The sequence below is a fragment of the Vigna radiata genome, chromosome 4 (assembly GCF_000741045.1).
Source record: "Vigna radiata var. radiata cultivar VC1973A chromosome 4, Vradiata_ver6, whole genome shotgun sequence".
NCBI classification, from domain to species: domain Eukaryota; kingdom Viridiplantae; phylum Streptophyta; class Magnoliopsida; order Fabales; family Fabaceae; genus Vigna; species Vigna radiata.
The window spans coordinates 16,367,757-16,387,062 of NC_028354.1; the positions used below are offsets into that span (position 1 = coordinate 16,367,757).

The window sequence follows — 19,306 nt, forward strand, 5'->3', positions numbered from 1 at the left end:
TATCTAAAAAATATTTTTCTTTCAATAATTTTTTTTTTCTTGCAATAATTTATTGTCTTATTTTCCTACAATATCTTCACACCAAACAAGACATAGATCCTCATTCGTTATTTTAAAATATTGTCAATTGAATTCATATTTTATGTACTGAGTGGAAAACATTTTACTAAGTTATTCGTTAAAAAAAATATTAAAAATAACATTTACAATATTTACTATTGAAATCTTAAACTTTTATTCTCAGGATGTATTATTCACATGTAAAAGATGGGTTTAAGAAAGAACTGGCAGATGAATTGAAAAATAAAGTTTGTGTTTTTTAAAAAGATTTGAAGGTGAAAATTAGTAAATTTGAGAGTAAAATTTGTATAAGATTTGATAGATATAAGCTACTTGGCTAAAATTTTATACACCAGACCCAATTTACTTTGTGATATTTTAGTAATGGCTTGAAAATGTTGAAGAAAGTTACTTGGAGAAATGGCAGAAAATAATAAATTAATCTCCTGAGAATAAACTTAGTTAATAAACAGTGTTCAATTAATTGTCTCAACTTTAACAATTGATATGATTAAGGCTACACATGATATTTGACCAACATTAGTTGGTGGTGTTACCACTTCAGAGTAACAAGCATAGATTCAACCTTGAGCAATCCTAAAAGATCAAAACTCACAGAATCATATTCAGCACGACCGAAAATCATCACCTGCAAACAAAGTTCGGATTAGAAGATGTGTATGCATTTACACTTTAAAATAGGTAAAGCACTTCCGATTTATCTCAAATCACAATAGGATAATTAGTTCTGAATTCATCATTGCATTCCTGGTCGTGTTTTGCATTAGAAGTTTCTTGTTATTTAAAATCTCATTTTGATGTTTCCGTAAGTTTGATAACAATCTAGCGATTGCTCGGTGTTTAATTTATGGATAACTTGTACAACTGATTGACTTTAAAGTTCAAATTTGATTTTATATTTATCAATGGATATTACATGTAGTACATTAAATATTTTGCCTTTAGACCCTGTGAAAATGGCTTTAAGAACATGCTTTCACAATAAGATGTGAAATCACATACTTGCAGGTTATAATTGTAGTAAAAAATCAACAAAGCAAAAGGGGCCTTAACTAGCTGGAGAAACAAAAACATAAATGAATATATGGTGAAAGAAAAGCATTTCTTACCATCATTCACGAAATGGCGTGAGGTCAATTTTGAACTGTTGCTTCCCTTTGCTTACCTTCTACAAGTTATCAAACTGGAGTTAGTCAAATTCAGGTTCAAAACTACATAGGAGCTTATTGACTCCAACCAACCGAAAACCAGTTTGACATTGTTGCACCACCTCTCCTCACATACCAACACAGGGTACAAAGGATTGAATGTTACAAGATAAAGTTTTTCCATATAACGTACTCTTCCTTCTTTTTTTTCATATATAAAATATACATCAGCTGAACTAGGAATTCTGATTTTTCATCACATCCAAATTCAAGGGATTAAATCCTTTCCTTTGAGGAAGTTGAATTTGCCAGTAAGTAGTATTTCTCTTTGAAAAGTTTAACTCAAAAGGAGTTTGTTTATTTTCAAACTTATTCTAATATGGAATATAGACCAATCACATAAGTCCATTAAATTTTTATACTGATAGAAAACTGAGAAGCTCAATCCTTTTAATTATGCGTAAGTGTAACAATCTTCTGATCTCCAAGACCAACTTAGGATTCACTCAAGAGAGTGAAAAATTCAGCTAGTTGAAGATCTAACTCAAAAATCAAAAAGAGATTCATTATCAACCCTTCTTTTTCTTATAGGTCAATCACCATTGATCTCATAACTAGAACCCTAACCTTCTTGACATACCAATCTCATCAACCAACCTCCCAATCACAGAACAGAATAGTATGAGTTGGAAATTTATTCTAAAAGAGGATTTATTATCTTTTTATCTAGGTAAGATGTTTAATAACAAACAAGCTTTGATATATTTTCAATAATATATTTCCTAGGCTGTAGGGGTATGAAGACTGAAGACTCTTCCCAATTGCTTATTTAGAGGTTATATTATACGACTTAGAATCATAAATTTCAAGCAACAACTTACAGCAATAGCTACAAGCTCCTCAAGTAGCTCCTTCAAATGGCGCAAAGGCTGTCACATAAGAGGATATTGAACATAGTTCATTAAGTGCCCTAGTTTAAAAAAAATACAGGGAACATCCAAAGGAAAACAAATATTGAGGATATTATGTGTATTAATCTGAATAACTGAGATAAGCAACAACTCACCCACTGTGTTGGTCCATCAACAGGAGCATTCAGTGGATCATCATGCACCTGAAAGCCCAAGAAAGCTTTTAGAAGCTCAGCGATAACAAACTAAACAGATAAAGATACTCTTTGAATGGAAGATCTTGGAATTGCAAGTGAAAATTATATGGCTGAAATTTTACTCAAACACCTTATTTTAAAGTACTACTGAATTATGATTGGCATAGCCTATTCTCTATACCTCCATGAAGATCCCATCCACTCCAACGGCAACTGCTGTCCTTGCAATGCAAGGTATTAGTTCTCGAAGACCTCCACTTGCAACACCTCCACCATCCAACTATTCATGAAAACAAAATCTTAATCCAACCAAACTGGTGTAAGACTTGGAAAGGTCATTTCAGAATGTCAATGAAAAGCTTGAACTACAGAAGTCATATACTTAAACATATTAATGCAGCATAGCATAGAATTTTATAAGTAAACACACAGAGAGTGAAAATCTCATCGGTCAAAGATTCTAAATGATTCTCAGTTCCTCACAAATGAGCAAAGCATAGAAGCAATGCATGAACTCTTGGCAATGTAAATCTGAATACTGTGATCCGTAATTCTCCCAGCGAAATTAATTGAGTGAAAGTTGGCCTATGCTATATTCACATACCAACATGCCAACACAAATATATAAAAGAGATGGTTGAAATTGAGATGATTGATGTGAAAGAAAAAGGGAGAAAAAAACTTGTCAATGGCTGATAGAAGATTAAGGTGTTGTATTTTAAAATACACACTTCAAACAACCTACTTGTATGGTTTTACTAGTAATCTCGGTCATGTTTTAGTGTAGCAAACTAAAATAAGCCTATAGCCCAAAAATACCGCTAACATACCAAGACTTGAAAAATAAACTAATAATTCAAATATTCTAACAGATAATGTCAACACCAATACTACAGCAGTGTTTATTCCACTATTTTATGTTGCAAGCTAAAATTGTATCACATGAAATAGACTGCTCAAAATGAAGTTAATATCAAACAAATATGAGAGTCAACAATAGTAAACATACCTTCTTTCCAGCAGGCTGTTGTAGCGAATGTGTTATATCAGCTACCTGAGGCAAACACCAATATCAAATATTTGGGCTTTCCAAAAACCAAACAACATCAAAGATAGGTGCAAGAAACATCACCATGAGGAAATTTAAATTGATATAAAATACTGCGTAAAAGAATAGTTCTACGTAATAAGGGAATAATAAAGAACTAAATTAGTCTCACTCTTATAAATACTAAAAATAAATGCATGCACTCTGGCTTCCTTCTTTTTTAATTCATAAATTGAGTAAATAACTAATATATAAATTTGAGATTGCAAAAAAATGAAATGTTAATACACCTCTTTGACTAAAAGATCAACAAAAAATGAATTATACCCTCTAAACCACACTAGAATCAATTCTTTGAATTTTATATTCAAAATAAAATACTCTAGTTCTACCTTTTTAGGGATATTACTACAGACTATTGATCAAAGTCATCTACATGTTAAAACTAAGGTAATATATCCAGCTGAAGAAAAACATATTTTCAGGAACTATGGAATCAACCTTATCCTAAGTCAGTGTGAGTTGCAGAAAAAGGAGAGATGGGAGCATGAGAGAAAATGTTCATAGGGTAAGCAATTGAAGAAACATAGTCCATATTAAAAGTTGTGTATCAGGTTGATTGTGTTCATAGGGATTTGTCATCCAATCAACAAAAATATTTTCATCAAATAAATGATTGGAACAATGCCATCAAGAAAAGCTGCTGGAGAAAATGCCCTTTCTCCACTTTAATCTTTCATTCAGTAAGAAAGGATATAAATATTCAAATAATCTATCCTAAAGCATACTATAAAAGAAAGGTTTACATACAATGGGACAATTGGCTTCTCTCATCCACTCCAAGTTACGTGGATCAACAATCAAATCATCTGCATGAAAAAGGAAAAGATTTTAATCAATTCTGGGTTTTGTAAACAAAAATGCAAAACGCAATTGATTTCAATGATTGTTTTTCTAAGGCAATATACATTAGAAGTTTTATTAAAAATGAGAGGCCAAGAAGGCCGGTAACAGATTAGTAAAACAAAATTGAGATTTCAATTTTAAAATTAGACAAGTGGAAAGAACACAAGACTGCTATGAAAATACACCAGGTGGGCATATAGCAAATCACATCTTGCAGTACAGAAAAATGCTCTAGAAATGAAGCATCACAGATTGAAAGGAAAAACAATAATTTTCTCCACATAAAAGCAATTACTCATCAATTATTGAATATTTCTTGCAAGATTCACATAATTCAGAAACATACAGAAAACCTCAATATTTACTCACTGTATCCAAACATTGTTCCTCTCTCACAAACCATCACATTAGGATTTCCAGCTAACCGAACCTTTTCAGCTGAATTTGCCATGACCTACAGACATGAAAACAACGAAACCATGATGGTAAAAGTCAGTAGACAGTAATTCCGAGACTTAAGTTAAGTCATTGCTAACTATTGAAATTGTAACTCATAAAGTTGGATAGTATACTTACAGAAGGAGCACAGAACTGGCCCTTCTTAATGTTGATAATTTTCCCAGTTTTGGCTGCTGCAACTAGAAGATCCGTCTGCCATTACAAGCAAAATGAATGAAACAAGTAAAGGTGACACGTCAACTAAATTTTAATAGCCAATTATAATGGATATTGAAATTGAATGCAATATCTATATACTTGGCGACACAGGAATGCGGGAATCTGAATGATATCTGCAACTCTGCCAACTGCTTCACACTGGCAAAAAAGATGTGTTCAACGTAGATTATGAGTCAGAATCTAACATAACAAATACCACACACCATTCACAATTATAAACTGGAAGAATAAATTTGATCATTCAATATGATAACATTAAAAAAAAATTAATAATAAAGGCACTAAATATTTTAATTTTCAAATTTAGATGGGTACAACAAATTGTTAAGGAAAATATCACGTAATAAGAGAGCCAAACTTGGATTTACAAGATATAGTTTCGTACCAATGAAAGATCCAAGCAAAATGTTTTATAAGTTACTGGTTTGATTACACGAGGGGAAAGAACATATACGAATTTAAACCAGGTATCAACTATTTCATGATGCTCATATTCCATTTATCAAAGCAATTAAGAAAAACTTTTTGCCATTTCCTTATTTCGGCACTAACAAGCATATAATGATATCCTTTTGAAACAACATATAATTAAAATCAAACTAGTCTGATTGGTATGCCAAATAATGTCAGTACTCAACACCTGCAAGAAGGCCATGAAATATGAATTGAATAAAACTAAATACTTTACCTGGGTGGTCTCATGCACATCTGTCACTATAGGGATGTCATAAGCTATTTTAACCTTCTCGAGTATCTGAGAATAAAACAGAAAAATAAGAACAGGAAAACGTTCAACTAGGAAAAACAGCATTATCCAACACAAATACGATGATTAAGGTAACGCAACTTACATTTTCAACAAATACACTAAATGTCTATTACTATACCAGTGCCAGTATCAATGGCTAATATAGGTCATAAAGAATTCCTTCCTAAGTACGACTTATGTATAATTCCCACATACTACAAAGATGACTTCAAATTCAACTAGTATCACCAGTATAATATCTTATTGTTTTGGCACTGCAAGGTGACATCACTGCTAAATCAGAACCTTGAAAGTCCTTACAAGGAACCTAGAAAGATGAGATTTTTCAAGGCCGTGCAATAAAGTGTACAGGAGCTACCTCCAACTCTGACAACATTAAGCCCAGAATCTCGAGGATAGGTGGAACCAGAAAAAACATAGAGGACCGTGTTAAAATCATTAGCAGTACATATGGCCAAAGTACCCCTTACTATGATTTGGAAACTAAACACCCCTGACTCTCTCAAGCTATATTTTGGGGTTAGTTTAAAGTCATGAAAAATTCACACAGATCTAATATAGTCTCAAGTTATTGGACAATTACAACACCCAGAATCCTCAAGATACCAACCACAAGGGATATTATCATAACATAACAGCAGAAATATGAACCTTTAATCCCTCAACCATCCCCGGGCCACGAAATGATTTTGATGAAGTTCGGTTAGCTTTGTCAAAGCTTGACTTGAAAACCAAAGGTATTCCAACTCTGAAAGACACACATATATTCTCGTTAGCCATCAATAATTAACATCACATCTACTTATCATTTTCATTCACGATTTTAACTTGGACAATGATGTGTAAGTTGCTGCACCATCAGGAAACCATGTGTTTATCATGTTACAGTTTTTCAATTAGTTCTTACCATATTCATACCAATACTTTAACAGTAAAGCACGCTTATACCCCCCTTAAATTTCGTTTAATCCCCTCCAATAACCCTCCCCCTTTTATCTTTCACGACCACCTTTAATTGTTTGAAATATACTACATCAACACCCCTGATACCCAAAAAACATTAAAAGAAAAAACACAAGATCATGTACAACCTAAATAAATCTTATGCAGTGTTACTCTAATTTGCTTTTACTTTAAATATTAAGAAGGAGAAAATATTTAACTTCGTACTGAAGACAAAATAGAAGTTTTCTACAAACCAGTGAGTATTACTCCAGTATCCATCTTTTTCTCATGAAAAGGAAACATCTAAGATGAGTTGCCAAAATCTACTTTATTCTAAAATCAACACCTAATACGTGTTTGAAAATTCATAGTGCTATAGTAGCAGTGTCCTAATGCATTTCCATCAAATGACATTTATTTTCCCATAGACAAAAAAAAATAATCATAAATAAAGATAGCTACATACTCAGACGCAATGCTCTTGACGTGCTTAGCCATCCGCAGAATGTGATCCTCTGATTCAATCACATTAGGTCCCGCTAGCAGGAAGAAAGGGTCTGCAGCCTGATGAGATTCCAAGAAACACAACCCATAAGAAAAATTCAAAAAAAAGAAGTTGTACCCATGACCCAGAAAAATTCAGAGTCAAGAGACTCGTAATCAGCAAGAAAAGACGAACCTTGAGGTGGCTAAACAGCAATGGCGTCGGATCCATCTTGCAGAAAATGAAGCTGCAGAGAGGGGAAGTAAGAAAAGATGCAGTAATTCAGCACGACATTATCAATGTTTGAGAAGTAAGGAAAGATTGTGGGACGTTTCAAACGCGTGAGAAGTGAGAAGTGAGACAGATCTGGTGAGAGAAACCACGTAACTTGTACCTTCCTCTCTTCACTGATAATGATACAAGGAATCACTCCTAAATATTACTATTGAGTTTCAGTTATAATGTGAGTGATGTTTCATTCACCACAACTTTGGGACAAATTTACACTTCAATCTTAGGAAATATTATATAAAAAATATGAGATATATAAGTATAAAAACTAAGTGTAAGGTCTCTTAGATATTTTTAATTAAATTTTTATTAAATTGTTTTTGTTAATTGAGTATAAAGTTTTTATGTTTTTAATTAAGTCTTTTTCATTTAACTTTTGTATTAATTAAATTAACATATTTGTCTCATATAGAATTGTGAGATTTTTTTTATTAATTTAAAATAATACTATAATTTATTTACCAATCACAAGTAATTTTTATTATTTTAATTAAAAATATTGAGATTATCATGATTCTAACGACTTTTCTATCTTATCACTTACCATCATTATTCAATGGACTATTATGGCTATCATCAATTATGTAAGTGACAATCTAGGAAGTGTTTAATAAAAATAATAAAAATCATTTATCCTTTCGTATTAATTACAATAATTTTACATTAATTAGAAAATGTCATATTTTATTAACAAGAGAACACAAGTAAACAAAATGACAGATAGGATAACAATAAGATCATCAAATTAAGAAAAATTAAATAATATAATTGAAGAATATAAAAATTTTAATTACTCAATATTTAAAAAAAAAAAAATACTCAGTTAAAATGTATTCGAATTTATAATAGAGTTAAAAACCAATTATAACATTACAATAAAATTCTCTTGATTAAGATTAATAATTATAATTATAATAATAATAATAATAATAATAATAATAATAATAATAATAATAATAATAATGTATATGGTGTTCGAGAGTATAAGTGTTTATATAATGTAGCAATATTTCACGAAAAAAAAAAACAGAAAAATACTGAAAAAAGAAAGTGGGAGATTGAATAAGAGTATGTTACATTCAGAGATGCATGATTACATTATTGTACAAGTATAATCCTAGAAACCATTATACTATTCAAACAATTTTAATTCAATAATTTATTTTGAAAACTCAGCATTAAATTAAAAATCTTTTCACTTCAATTATGTTTAGAAAAACTATATTAACCTAAAATTATTTTCTACCCTGTTTATAAATTAAAAGTGTTTATAAATTAAAAGTGACATGATATATATCTTTTAAAATAGGTTTAATCATTCTGATAGTCCCTATTTTGTGACTTTTCTCAATTAGGTCTCTCATTTTTTTCTTTTTCTCAATTGAGTCCTTATTTTTGAAAAATTGAAGAAATTAGGTCACTGTCGTTAGTTTTGTACTAACAACGTTAAAAAGGATGACACGTGTCAGCCCGTAATTTTTTTGAATTTTTTAAATATATTTTTAATTATTTTTATTTTTTTTATTTTTTTTTCTTTTAAAAATAAAAATATGCCACGTGTCAAGTTGACATTGTGCCACGTAGCAATGATAGTGTGAGGTGACACTGACAATGCCACGTGTCACTGTCAAACCACGTGTCATTGCGTTTGTTTCAATTTGGTCCCTGTATTTTTATTTTGTTCCAATTTGATCCTTGTATTTTTATTTTGTCTCAATTTAGTCCTAATTTTTTTTTAAATTTAAAAATATTTATTCCTTCCCAAATAAAATACGGTATGTACATTTTCGAAATTTGTCTTTAAATTTGTTTATGTTAAGCAAATTATTAGTAATGATGTATTTCAAATCGGAATATTTAACTCTATTTATTATTAAGACTATACTTGTGTAGATTACCTTTACAAAAATATTTATTATTAAGGTTAATTTTTATAGGTTACTCATTCATATTATTATTTAGGTTAAATGATTTCTTTATTACTATATAAATAAAAATGTGTCATATGTTAGTTTGTAATTTTTTTATTTTTCTAATAAAAAAATTAATTGTATATATTTCTTTGTAAAGATTTATATACAAATAAAATTTTGTTTGAACTTGGAGAGAAACAAAATTGTTTAGTTTTTTAAAAAAATAAGACTAAATTAAGACAAAATAAGAATACAGGAACAAATAGAGACAAATTAAAAATATAGGGATCAAATTGAGACAAATCTAATGACACATGATCTGATAGTGACACGTGGCACTATTAGTGCCACCTCACAGTGTCATTGTCACGTGGCTCAATGTCAACTTGACACGTGGCAATTTTTTTTTTTAAATAAATAAAAAATAAAAAATAAAAATAATTAAAAATATAGTTAAAAATTTCAAAAAAATCACGAGCTGACACGTGTCACCCTTTTTAATAGTGTTAGTACAGAACTAACAACAGTGACCTAATTGGTTCATTTTTTTCAAAAATAGAGACCCAATTGAGAAAAAGAAAAAATTAGGAACCTAATTGAAAAAAATCACCGAATATAACCACTATCAGAATGATTAAAACTTTAAAATATAAACACATTTGAATCATTTTACTATCATCTTATTCTTGTCCTTATTTCTTCAATGTATCTTTGAATACTATTATCATTTCTAATTTGCTAAGCTCACACTGACCGAATCCAACATTCCATTTCCTGAATATGGCGTTGCTTAATAGCAGTTTAATTAGCTGGCTTGTGCTAGATAGATTTGAGTCATTGGAATATAATAAAGAGGTACACATTTGATTCTACTTTATCAGCACATGATGCATTACTTCACAACAAATGCTTGACAGCATATATTCGCTTATGCAGATTTTCTGCAAGTGGCAAAATCATTTCAGAGGAAAATTTCAACTCTGTTTGGAACTTTGATATTTCCTGATCAAATTATTCAGATATTTTTGTCATTGATAAGTTCATTAGAGAGACTGAGTTACTATAATTTAACCATTAGATTCGGTTGAAAGTCAAACTATTTAACCAAGGTGATTCATAACTATATTATCATTTCAAATCCCTCTAACATAATTTATAAATTGAGAGAACATCCATGGAAGTGATCTCCAACAAGCTAACTACCAAAGGCTTGAGTATCCAAATACAACACATGAAAGTGATAGCATTATTGACATGTCATAAGATGTGATTATAAAAATGTTCAATGTGTTAAACCTAAATCCATCAAATTTCTTCAATCATATTTGATTTCTCAATGCATGTGAAACATATGCTTATATGTCTAGCCAAACACACATACTCATCATTCACATGACTGGCTAATGCAACATCACTGCAGAACAGCTAGCAGAAAACTTGAACCATAGTTTATATCAAGGGACTCAAGTGATTAGTTTATAATGTCTTCTAAAGAAAACATTTCATCTCAACATGAACTACTTTCTACCATTTATTTGTAGCCCCACAGTACTATCCACTACATTTTTGTAGCCAATAAAGGGGTAAAGGCAACAAATATGATCAAACTAGTTGCTGTAATGTACAACAAATTCTGGTTAGCTATATAAACAAATGAGCACATAACGATTTAAGCCAAAGAATCATAATGAGTTTAAATTACTTTCTACAGGACTATTAAACAATGTTTGAAGAGTGGGAGCCTCATGCCAGAGATCAACCCAACATGCAGTTGCAATTAGGCCGGTGAGAACCGAGCAACAAGTTTTGACGCAGTGCTTCGAATCTGTGTCATAATCTCTGTCTGGCAATGGCATTTATAAGAGTTGCCAATCATCCTCATTGGTTCCTGCATCGTTAACATGGTCGGTGCCAAGGAAAGCATCCTCTTCAAATCCAGTGTTGTCACCTGAGACATCATTACTAGAGACTTGCTTTGAGAAACTCCGAGACTGAGCTACAGTGAACAATGGTGCACCGTTTGACTCTTCTGCAAGCTTGGAAGCATGGGAGCAGAAATCGTCAAAATCATCTGCGAAACACCATTGATGATGAGAAAGCTGACATATTAGCCATTATTATTGAACTAAAGAAATTAAGCCAAAGTAACCAGCAAACCTTTGTCTCGGCAGTAAAATCCAATAGCCAAGGATGGATCAATTGAATCTAGGGGTATGTGCCTCATAACACTGATAAGAGTTTTGAAAAATAATTCAGAATGAACGAATTATAGGTAACAGAATAAAATAAAATCAATAAATGCTCATATAAAGCCTACTTGCAATGGTACGATGAAGTACTGTTAGGTTCCGGAGTATCCCCACTGATATTAACTACCTGAAAACCATTTCAGACATACTCAGTTAACTATTAATGCTTCACCAACCCAAACACTGTATGATTGAAGTCATACTTAAACAGAAAAAAAAAAAAGAAAAAGAATTTCATTCCCTCCCAACAACTAGGTTATCATGGATCCATATGTTTGCACACTTCCTTTCCTTTTAGTGATTACAGGTTCTTTTTTGGTATTTTGGTTTGAAGTCAAGATTGGCAAAGAGAGCCGAATTTCCTCTACATACCAAAAACCATATCAAGCTCTAACAATCTATAAATATGTGTATAACTACATTTTTAACTGAGTTCTACTAGCCTTTTCCTATATCATAGTCAACAATTTGTAACCAAAAGTTCAAGATCCCCTTGTTGGCTACCTATTTACAAATTCAAGATCACAATATGGCACAATAACTAACAAATTATGCATGGTTTTATTTCCTGCAAAACATTTAGGAAGATCATTGAATTCTAAACTATATATATATATATATATATATATATATATATATATATATATATAAACAAGTTAGAATATTTTTTTAGTGGAAAAGAAAACATTTATTATATCAATATACAAAAACATCTAATACTAGCTTTTTTTCAGTAATTGATAGCAGATTTGAAATCAAGATGGAGCATAGCATGCCAGTAAATTATACATTCAATAAGTTAATTCATATTTGAGAAATATGATACAATTTTCACAATCTCAAAAGTACATAAGGTGCAAAAATCAAAATTTTTATACTTTCTTACCGTCTGAACATCATGTGGATCAAGGTAGAATGCCTTTTCACTCTGAACACCAATAATGTATGTTGAAGCACCTGGTTTGCCACCCATGATGCCAAGGCTTTGGGGAAATTTAAAAGTCGAGTGCAATAACGGAATATACCTGACAATAGTTTATACATGCAACTATCAGTGATTGCACTGCAGTAAACATTGAAATTTTAAAAACTTCATGTGCCAAACATATAACATATAGGTAAATTTACCTATGATTATGAGACTACATACAAACACCTACTACACCTAATTATTATCTCTACTGGATACTAAATCTTTAGAGTTAAAGACAACAATTATCTGGGTTACATCATTATGCAGAAATGGCTTAAGTTTAAGCCAACAATGGTTTTTGCAGGGCTAGAGATGAATAATTACAGGAATCTACCTGAGTGATCAGGTTTGTCCATAATAGTTGTGAATAACTTGAATAGTAACAATGACCTTGAAAATGTAACACACCTTGGATTGACTTTATCGAGTCCAAGAACCAAAGGAACCAACAAAAGAAGAGGTGTCCAAGCAGCTTGGCCCCTTGAAAACTCAGAACAGTGTTTGAAGGCATCTTCAATGCAGACAACCGGTGCTCCACCACGTTCCCCATCCTCATCTCCAGAAACAACATAAATAGCCATTGGAAGTGGTGGTTCTCCAAGGTCATTTTTCTCCCTCTGGATACGGGCAAGAACTTCCCAAGTGCGACACATGGCATATGGTCCCACCCATGACCCAACAGCAAGGCCATAACCTTTACCAGCTTGAAGAAGATTGTGAATGGAAAAGGCAGAAGCCTCTGAATCACCAAAAAGTTGCAAGATTTTTAAATATTCTTTATCCACTGGCTGCAAATTAAGGAAATAGAAAGAATACAACAATGAGTCAACCCAAGTGCTATATATCTCAAGGCAAAACAAGACATGCAAATAGATAAACAAAATAAGCGTAAAGGAGAAAAAACAGTCCAATTACTGAAACAACACATTGCATATCAATCACCTGACCTTATCAACAGATTTTCTCCACGATCTACCTAATTTATGAAAAAGTAATGCCTGCACACCACAAGAAAACCACATTAGTTGCTTCACTTTGAAAGACAACAGAAACAGGACGGAAGAAGACAGCGATTATAATAAGGTACTGTATTACAATTTTATTGTCAAAAGCAATCATTGAATGGTAGACGTAATACCTGAGCAACAAGCATCTGACTGCTTCGAAGCATACAGCCCCAATTAACATCACTAGTATACTTTGAATCTCCAATAGCATCAAAGCCTATAGAGTATGCATATTAAAATTTGTTAGTCTAATATCTATTATCTTAATATGTTCCAGAAAAAAAAGTAGTACATACTCATCAGACCTTTCCGGTAGGTAACTAGGATTTTTGAGGAAAAATCTTGTTCAAATGATGCCAATCCATTATTGGTATCTACACCTCCACTTGATTCCTGCTGTGAAATTTGATGACAGACACCTAGAAGCCATATATCACCATCAGAACTTGAAATGTCAGTCCTGCTTGACCCTAGTACTCGCTCATGAAATCTCCTCATTGAACCACTGGTTACAACTTTCCTCACAGCAGCTGCCCACCCACTACTTCGAGAATGAACTGCTTTCTTTTCAGAAGCCGATGATTCACTAAATGATTCAACCACTGAAAAACCAGATGTAAAGATGCTTGACCAGAAGGAAGCCTTGGGAAACTTACTGTCACTAGACCCTGCTTTTAAATAAGCAGGCACCTGAGTAGAATCTACAGTCTCTGTTGAGCTTTTAGAGGTGCATTTCGAAGCAACAATCCTTTCACATAAACCCTTCAATACCATTATGAAGCTGAAGAAAGGACCAGGATTGGCTCATAGAAGCAAACCAAGTTTGTGCCAATATCTGCTAGTAGAAAGGTAAATAATGAAATAAAGAAACTTCCCAAAATACATGCCCATTACTATGCCCTAACAAAAGTTGAAAGATATACCAAAGAACATAAAAAGAAAAAAAAAATCTTAAGCATAGGCATTCCATAGCCAGCCATCAAAGACATGATAATCTGCATTTCAGAATTCTACAATTTCACAAAGGGATGATCGAGGAACAGCCGATACAGGTTGGGTCAAATAGTTAAAAAGATAGAAACAAAGCTTTATTTCCATCAGGAGACAGAAGAAATGTATTATGAATAAAGAAAGAAAGCCAGAAAGAATAAAAGCAAGGAATCATGACAGAAAACAAACAACAATAAGAATAATAACCTATGGTAACCTCTACCAAGCACCACAAATATCTATTCATGACTTCTTCAATTCCCTAATCAAAACAATAACAAGAAGAAGAAAATTTGAGGTAAAGTTAGAGTCCCAAATCCACAAAATATCTTAAATACAGGAGAAAAAGCATTACACTAACAATAAATCGATGCCAAGAATCAATGATATCATTACACATGCTGAAATTTCCCCAGAGCTTCACATGTATTGAAAAATCCATACCAAACTATGCATCAGCCTCGGAAATTCTAAGGAGAGAAATGTATAAAGCCAAACCAACAACACGAAACAAAACCCAGAATGGAATTTTGTTGAGAGACCCAATTTGAATGGGTTTCAGGACATTCAATCAAAGGCTCAGGGGAAGAAACTAAAGCAGTTGTACCAAGAAAAAAAAAAACAAATTATGGGATAAAAAATTAATTTTTTTAATTTGTGCCCAATGGGAATATAAAGAAAATAAGATTAAAAAAAAAAAAAAACAGAGGGAAAAGGTAATTTACAAATTTAAGGTTGTAGGTGAGCGACGACGGCGAGATGATAAAAAAGCTGTGACAGAATTCCAATCCTAAACTCTTAGCTAAGAGACTTGTTTGGGACTCTACTTCCTCTCTCTTCTCTCTCAAGGTCTTAGGTATGTTCCTTATTTTTTTCTTTTTTTCAGAATTTTAAGGTATGTTCCCAACAATGTTTTTAAAATAACTCAAGTCTCAAACTATGCCAAACAACAGTTACAAAACAAAATTGAGTTTATTTTCTGTCTTTTCCTTTTTTCTAAACAATTTTTTTTAAATTACAATTTATAATCCTAGTTGATTTGAATAAGTTTATCTTCACAAAGATCAACACTGATTGAAGTTGGATTTACGTCTTATTTAATGAAAATTGTTTTTCCTTTTGCCTCAGCATCATTTAATTAGTAATCAATAGAAATATATGACGAAGATTCTTTTGGGAGATAAGTAATTCTTCCTTAAGAAGAAGACAATAATTTTTTCCTATGTTATAATAACTTGTGTGATATATAAATTGTAAAAGATGGTTTTGTAAAGTGAATGAGTGCAAGCTTTTATCTTTATCCTTAACTTTTTCTTAAAGAAGAAAAAAATGTTTAACAATAAATGACCTATCAAGCACAGCTTGTAACAGAATAATTTAAATAATTTACATCAAATTTTATTATGTCAGTCGTTTTTAGACAGAGAGAAACAGAATAAGGGAAATTATAATACTTTAAATCTTGTTTTAAATAAATATTTGAATATTTATAAAAATTATTTTAAAAAATAATATTTAAATAAACCAATCTAGCTACTTTTACTCCTCATAAAGAGTAATATATATTGTTTACAAAATTTGCGAATTTTTTTGTTTTCATTTTAAACGTAAACTCAAAATAACGGATTAGAATTAGTTAACAAAAATTACAAATTATATTTTAATTGTACAGAAAATTAAATGTTGTTAATGTACACAATAAGAATCTATTTACTTATTAATGAAATTGAAGAAATAACAAATTTTTTGTCTTCATAAACCTTTATAATTTATAATTATTAAGAGTCTGCCTCAAAATTAGTCAATAATTGGTTAACTTCTTAACTGATATTGGTTTCAAAATGTTTGACTGAATGAAAAAATAATTTATCAAAATAAAGATAGTGAATAAAATTAATAAAAAAAACTAAGCATAAAACAACACAAAAATGTATAAGCACAGTCTTATAACATAATGCAAAATAAAAAAATATAAAAGAATAACTTTAAATAATTGGAGAAAAAACATAAAAAAAAAACATGAAAAAACATAAGAACTAGAATATATATAATTCGAGAAAAAATGAATAAAAGAAATATAAATAAATTAAGGGATAAAGAAATCGTTATATCCTGAAAGTAAATTAAATAGAAAGAACAAAAATAATTGAAACATAGAAGAAAACAAGTACATTATTAGAAACAAATTACATAATCAAAATATAGTATATAATGAATAGTATGTTATTAAATAAATAGAAGAAAACAGTATATTATTTGAATAAATACTTTTTTTTTCTTTCAATTCAATTAAATTATTTGATTTTTAAAATTCATTAATTAAGTCCTTAAAATTAAGTACAAAACAATATATTTTTTTTATTTAATATCGATATTGACATGTAACAGACATGTTGTATATCAATCTGTTATATGATACTCTGACCATAATAATTTAACATGTGACATTTTTTGTGATAAAAAAATTAAAAATATTAGAAACTGACATATAAATGCAGTTAACATCAATTTAAAAAAAAATAAAAACTAAATAAATTAATTGAACAAAATAAAGATTAAGGATGTAATGTAATTGAATTTTCTACAAAGACTAAAAAAAGGTATTTAGTTTTTTTTGTGAGTATATTGATATGTTGATCTGTAACAGTTAATGTCATTCTTATTGGTAACATAATATAAATTATTTATCGTAAATTAATAATGTAATTTTTATATTTAATAAAAATATTTTATTTAATACGAAGTTTAGTTTTCCGAAAACTGCTTATTTAATACAATAGAAGTATTAATTGATTTATATTTAATCAACCAAGATCAAGACCATTTAATTAATTTAGATCTTAAACTTAATTGTATCTTATCCTATCCAAAGTAATTAATTTTGACACTGATGGGTTCTGAAATAAGATTTGTAATTTTTAAAACTAACAAAGTTAAATTAAATTAATGATTTTTTTATCAATTATTATATATCAAATTTTATTGTATACTTATATTTTTTTTTTTACAATTTTAGCAATTATGTAATTTATTAAGTCAAATACAATGAAAAAATAATATTTATCTTTTCGAATGGTTCAGGGTCTCTTTGTATAAAATCTTTTCACATTTATGTGTGGAACCTAATACATTTTTTTCTCCATTTATTTACATTTTCTTTATCGTCCAACTGTGACTTCCAATTTCCTCTTCTTTTTATTATTTATACCAATTATATCAAACGGATTCTTAGTGAAAGCACAATTTAAGTTTTTTTTTTCATAAATAGTATGTTTTTTTTTCTCAAAACAAATTTTTATTTATTTCTATATAGTTAAACACAAATTATCCCAACTGCACTAATAAATTCAGTTTTTTTTATTGAATTTATTTAGCTTGAATTATAATTTAAAAATAAATTAATTCAAACCAACAAAAATAAATTAATTCAAGTTTTTTTTTTTAATTTGATATAAACAATTTTAATACGTCAACTTATCATATGCTATTATAACTACTGCAACATCTCACTTTAGCTTACAACTAATAAAATAAACATTATAAGATATAAATATATAATATTAATAAAATTATCTTCATATATATAAATAACTATAATATATATATATATATATATATATATATATATATATATATATATATATATATATAAACAACTAAGATATCTTATAGTTTTTAAAAGAACAAACATGAAAAACATCGAGCACCCAAAAGTGTAAAGTTGGTTTGCAAAAGAATTAACCTAAAATCATATTATATATACAAACTAACATGGATAAAATACAAGGAAGGTACACAAAACAAATTATTCTAATACAAATTATTCTAATATTAATTATTCGGATACATGTAATTGATATTGAAATTCACGAGAAGGTGTGCATTATAGAAGTATTTATGCTTCACTACTTACAAGGTTAATCCCCTTTGTGTCTGGGACCTCTTACCATTCTCACCAAACAGATTTTACTCGTCATGAGTGTGAATGATTATTAAAGTTCAAGATACCCCTTATTGAATCTCATATGTCAATGCATAGACAAAAGTTACCATAAGAAAAAAAATTTCCTTGAAATTCCTTAAAGAGCATCATCATACATTTCCACCATAATAATATCACCTTAATTAATAATAAACAACATTATAGACATACATTAATTTCATCACAAATCTATCTCAAATAATCAAAGAAGAAAGCAGATCCAATATACAAATTGACGCTTAATGTCAAACCTTTCGCAAAGTGTGGCTCTTAGCAATAATATTGGCACTAAATGTCATTTTTCTCAAAAAGGTTATGCTTAGCATAACTTTCTAGCTCTTAGTGTCCTAAAGTTAAAATGCTCCAAATCTGTAGTAAAAAGACAACGCTCAATAATGCTCTATGGCTGCTCAACGCCAAAGCATTCACAAAACATGGCGTTCAACGGTACAAACTGATGCTCGGTGACTTAAAGCAAAAATGCTCCCAACCCTTCACAACAAGGCTGACACTCAATGCCAGTCTGTCATTGCTCAATGCTATATCAAATATCGATAGATGAAATTATGTGATTTAGGAATATGAAACATGATCAATTAATCAATTTGGTACTCCTCTCATAGGTTGTGTTCACATTGAAGGATGAATTTAGAAGAGAAGGAGTGGATGAATTTAAGGGAATATGAGAGTAAGTTGATTGTTGTTTTTTGAAGGGATTTAGAGGTGAGTGAAAA

General features: G+C 30.2%; 2 protein-coding genes across 6 annotated transcripts; both read right to left on the reverse strand.

Annotated features, from left to right (window-relative positions):
- Positions 1-474: 474 nt before the first annotated feature.
- LOC106758571 (2-dehydro-3-deoxyphosphooctonate aldolase) lies at positions 475-7,633 on the reverse strand. 2 transcript variants are annotated; one of them, XM_014641490.2, is made up of 15 exons: positions 7,562-7,633; positions 7,363-7,414; positions 7,150-7,247; positions 6,390-6,486; positions 5,658-5,723; positions 5,048-5,107; positions 4,868-4,942; positions 4,661-4,745; positions 4,196-4,254; positions 3,347-3,391; positions 2,519-2,617; positions 2,296-2,343; positions 2,111-2,158; positions 1,191-1,249; positions 475-709 (listed from the first exon to the last, which is right to left on the reverse strand). In XM_014641490.2, the coding sequence occupies exons 2-14, from the start codon at positions 7,396-7,398 to the stop codon at positions 1,193-1,195; spliced, it is 873 nt and encodes a 290-aa protein (XP_014496976.1). In that variant the 5' UTR covers positions 7,399-7,414; positions 7,562-7,633; the 3' UTR covers positions 475-709; positions 1,191-1,192. The 2 variants fall into 2 exon arrangements, with proteins under 2 accessions (XP_014496976.1, XP_022635673.1); XM_022779952.1 differs by having other exon boundaries at positions 7,556-7,579.
- A 3,164-nt stretch (positions 7,634-10,797) lies between these two features.
- LOC106759605 (cysteine protease ATG4) lies at positions 10,798-15,489 on the reverse strand. 4 transcript variants are annotated; one of them, XM_014642857.2, is made up of 10 exons: positions 15,316-15,489; positions 14,257-14,435; positions 13,906-14,157; positions 13,732-13,817; positions 13,541-13,591; positions 13,002-13,381; positions 12,507-12,645; positions 11,689-11,747; positions 11,529-11,599; positions 10,798-11,442 (listed from the first exon to the last, which is right to left on the reverse strand). In XM_014642857.2, exons 2-10 carry the CDS (start codon positions 14,372-14,374, stop codon positions 11,228-11,230), a joined length of 1,371 nt encoding a protein of 456 aa, XP_014498343.1. In that variant the 5' UTR covers positions 14,375-14,435; positions 15,316-15,489; the 3' UTR covers positions 10,798-11,227. The 4 variants fall into 4 exon arrangements, with proteins under 4 accessions (XP_014498343.1, XP_022635674.1, XP_014498344.1 ...); XM_022779953.1 differs by having other exon boundaries at positions 13,906-14,160; XM_014642858.2 differs by lacking the exon at positions 15,316-15,489 and adding an exon at positions 15,035-15,252 and having other exon boundaries at positions 13,906-14,164.
- Positions 15,490-19,306: the final 3,817 nt, after the last annotated feature.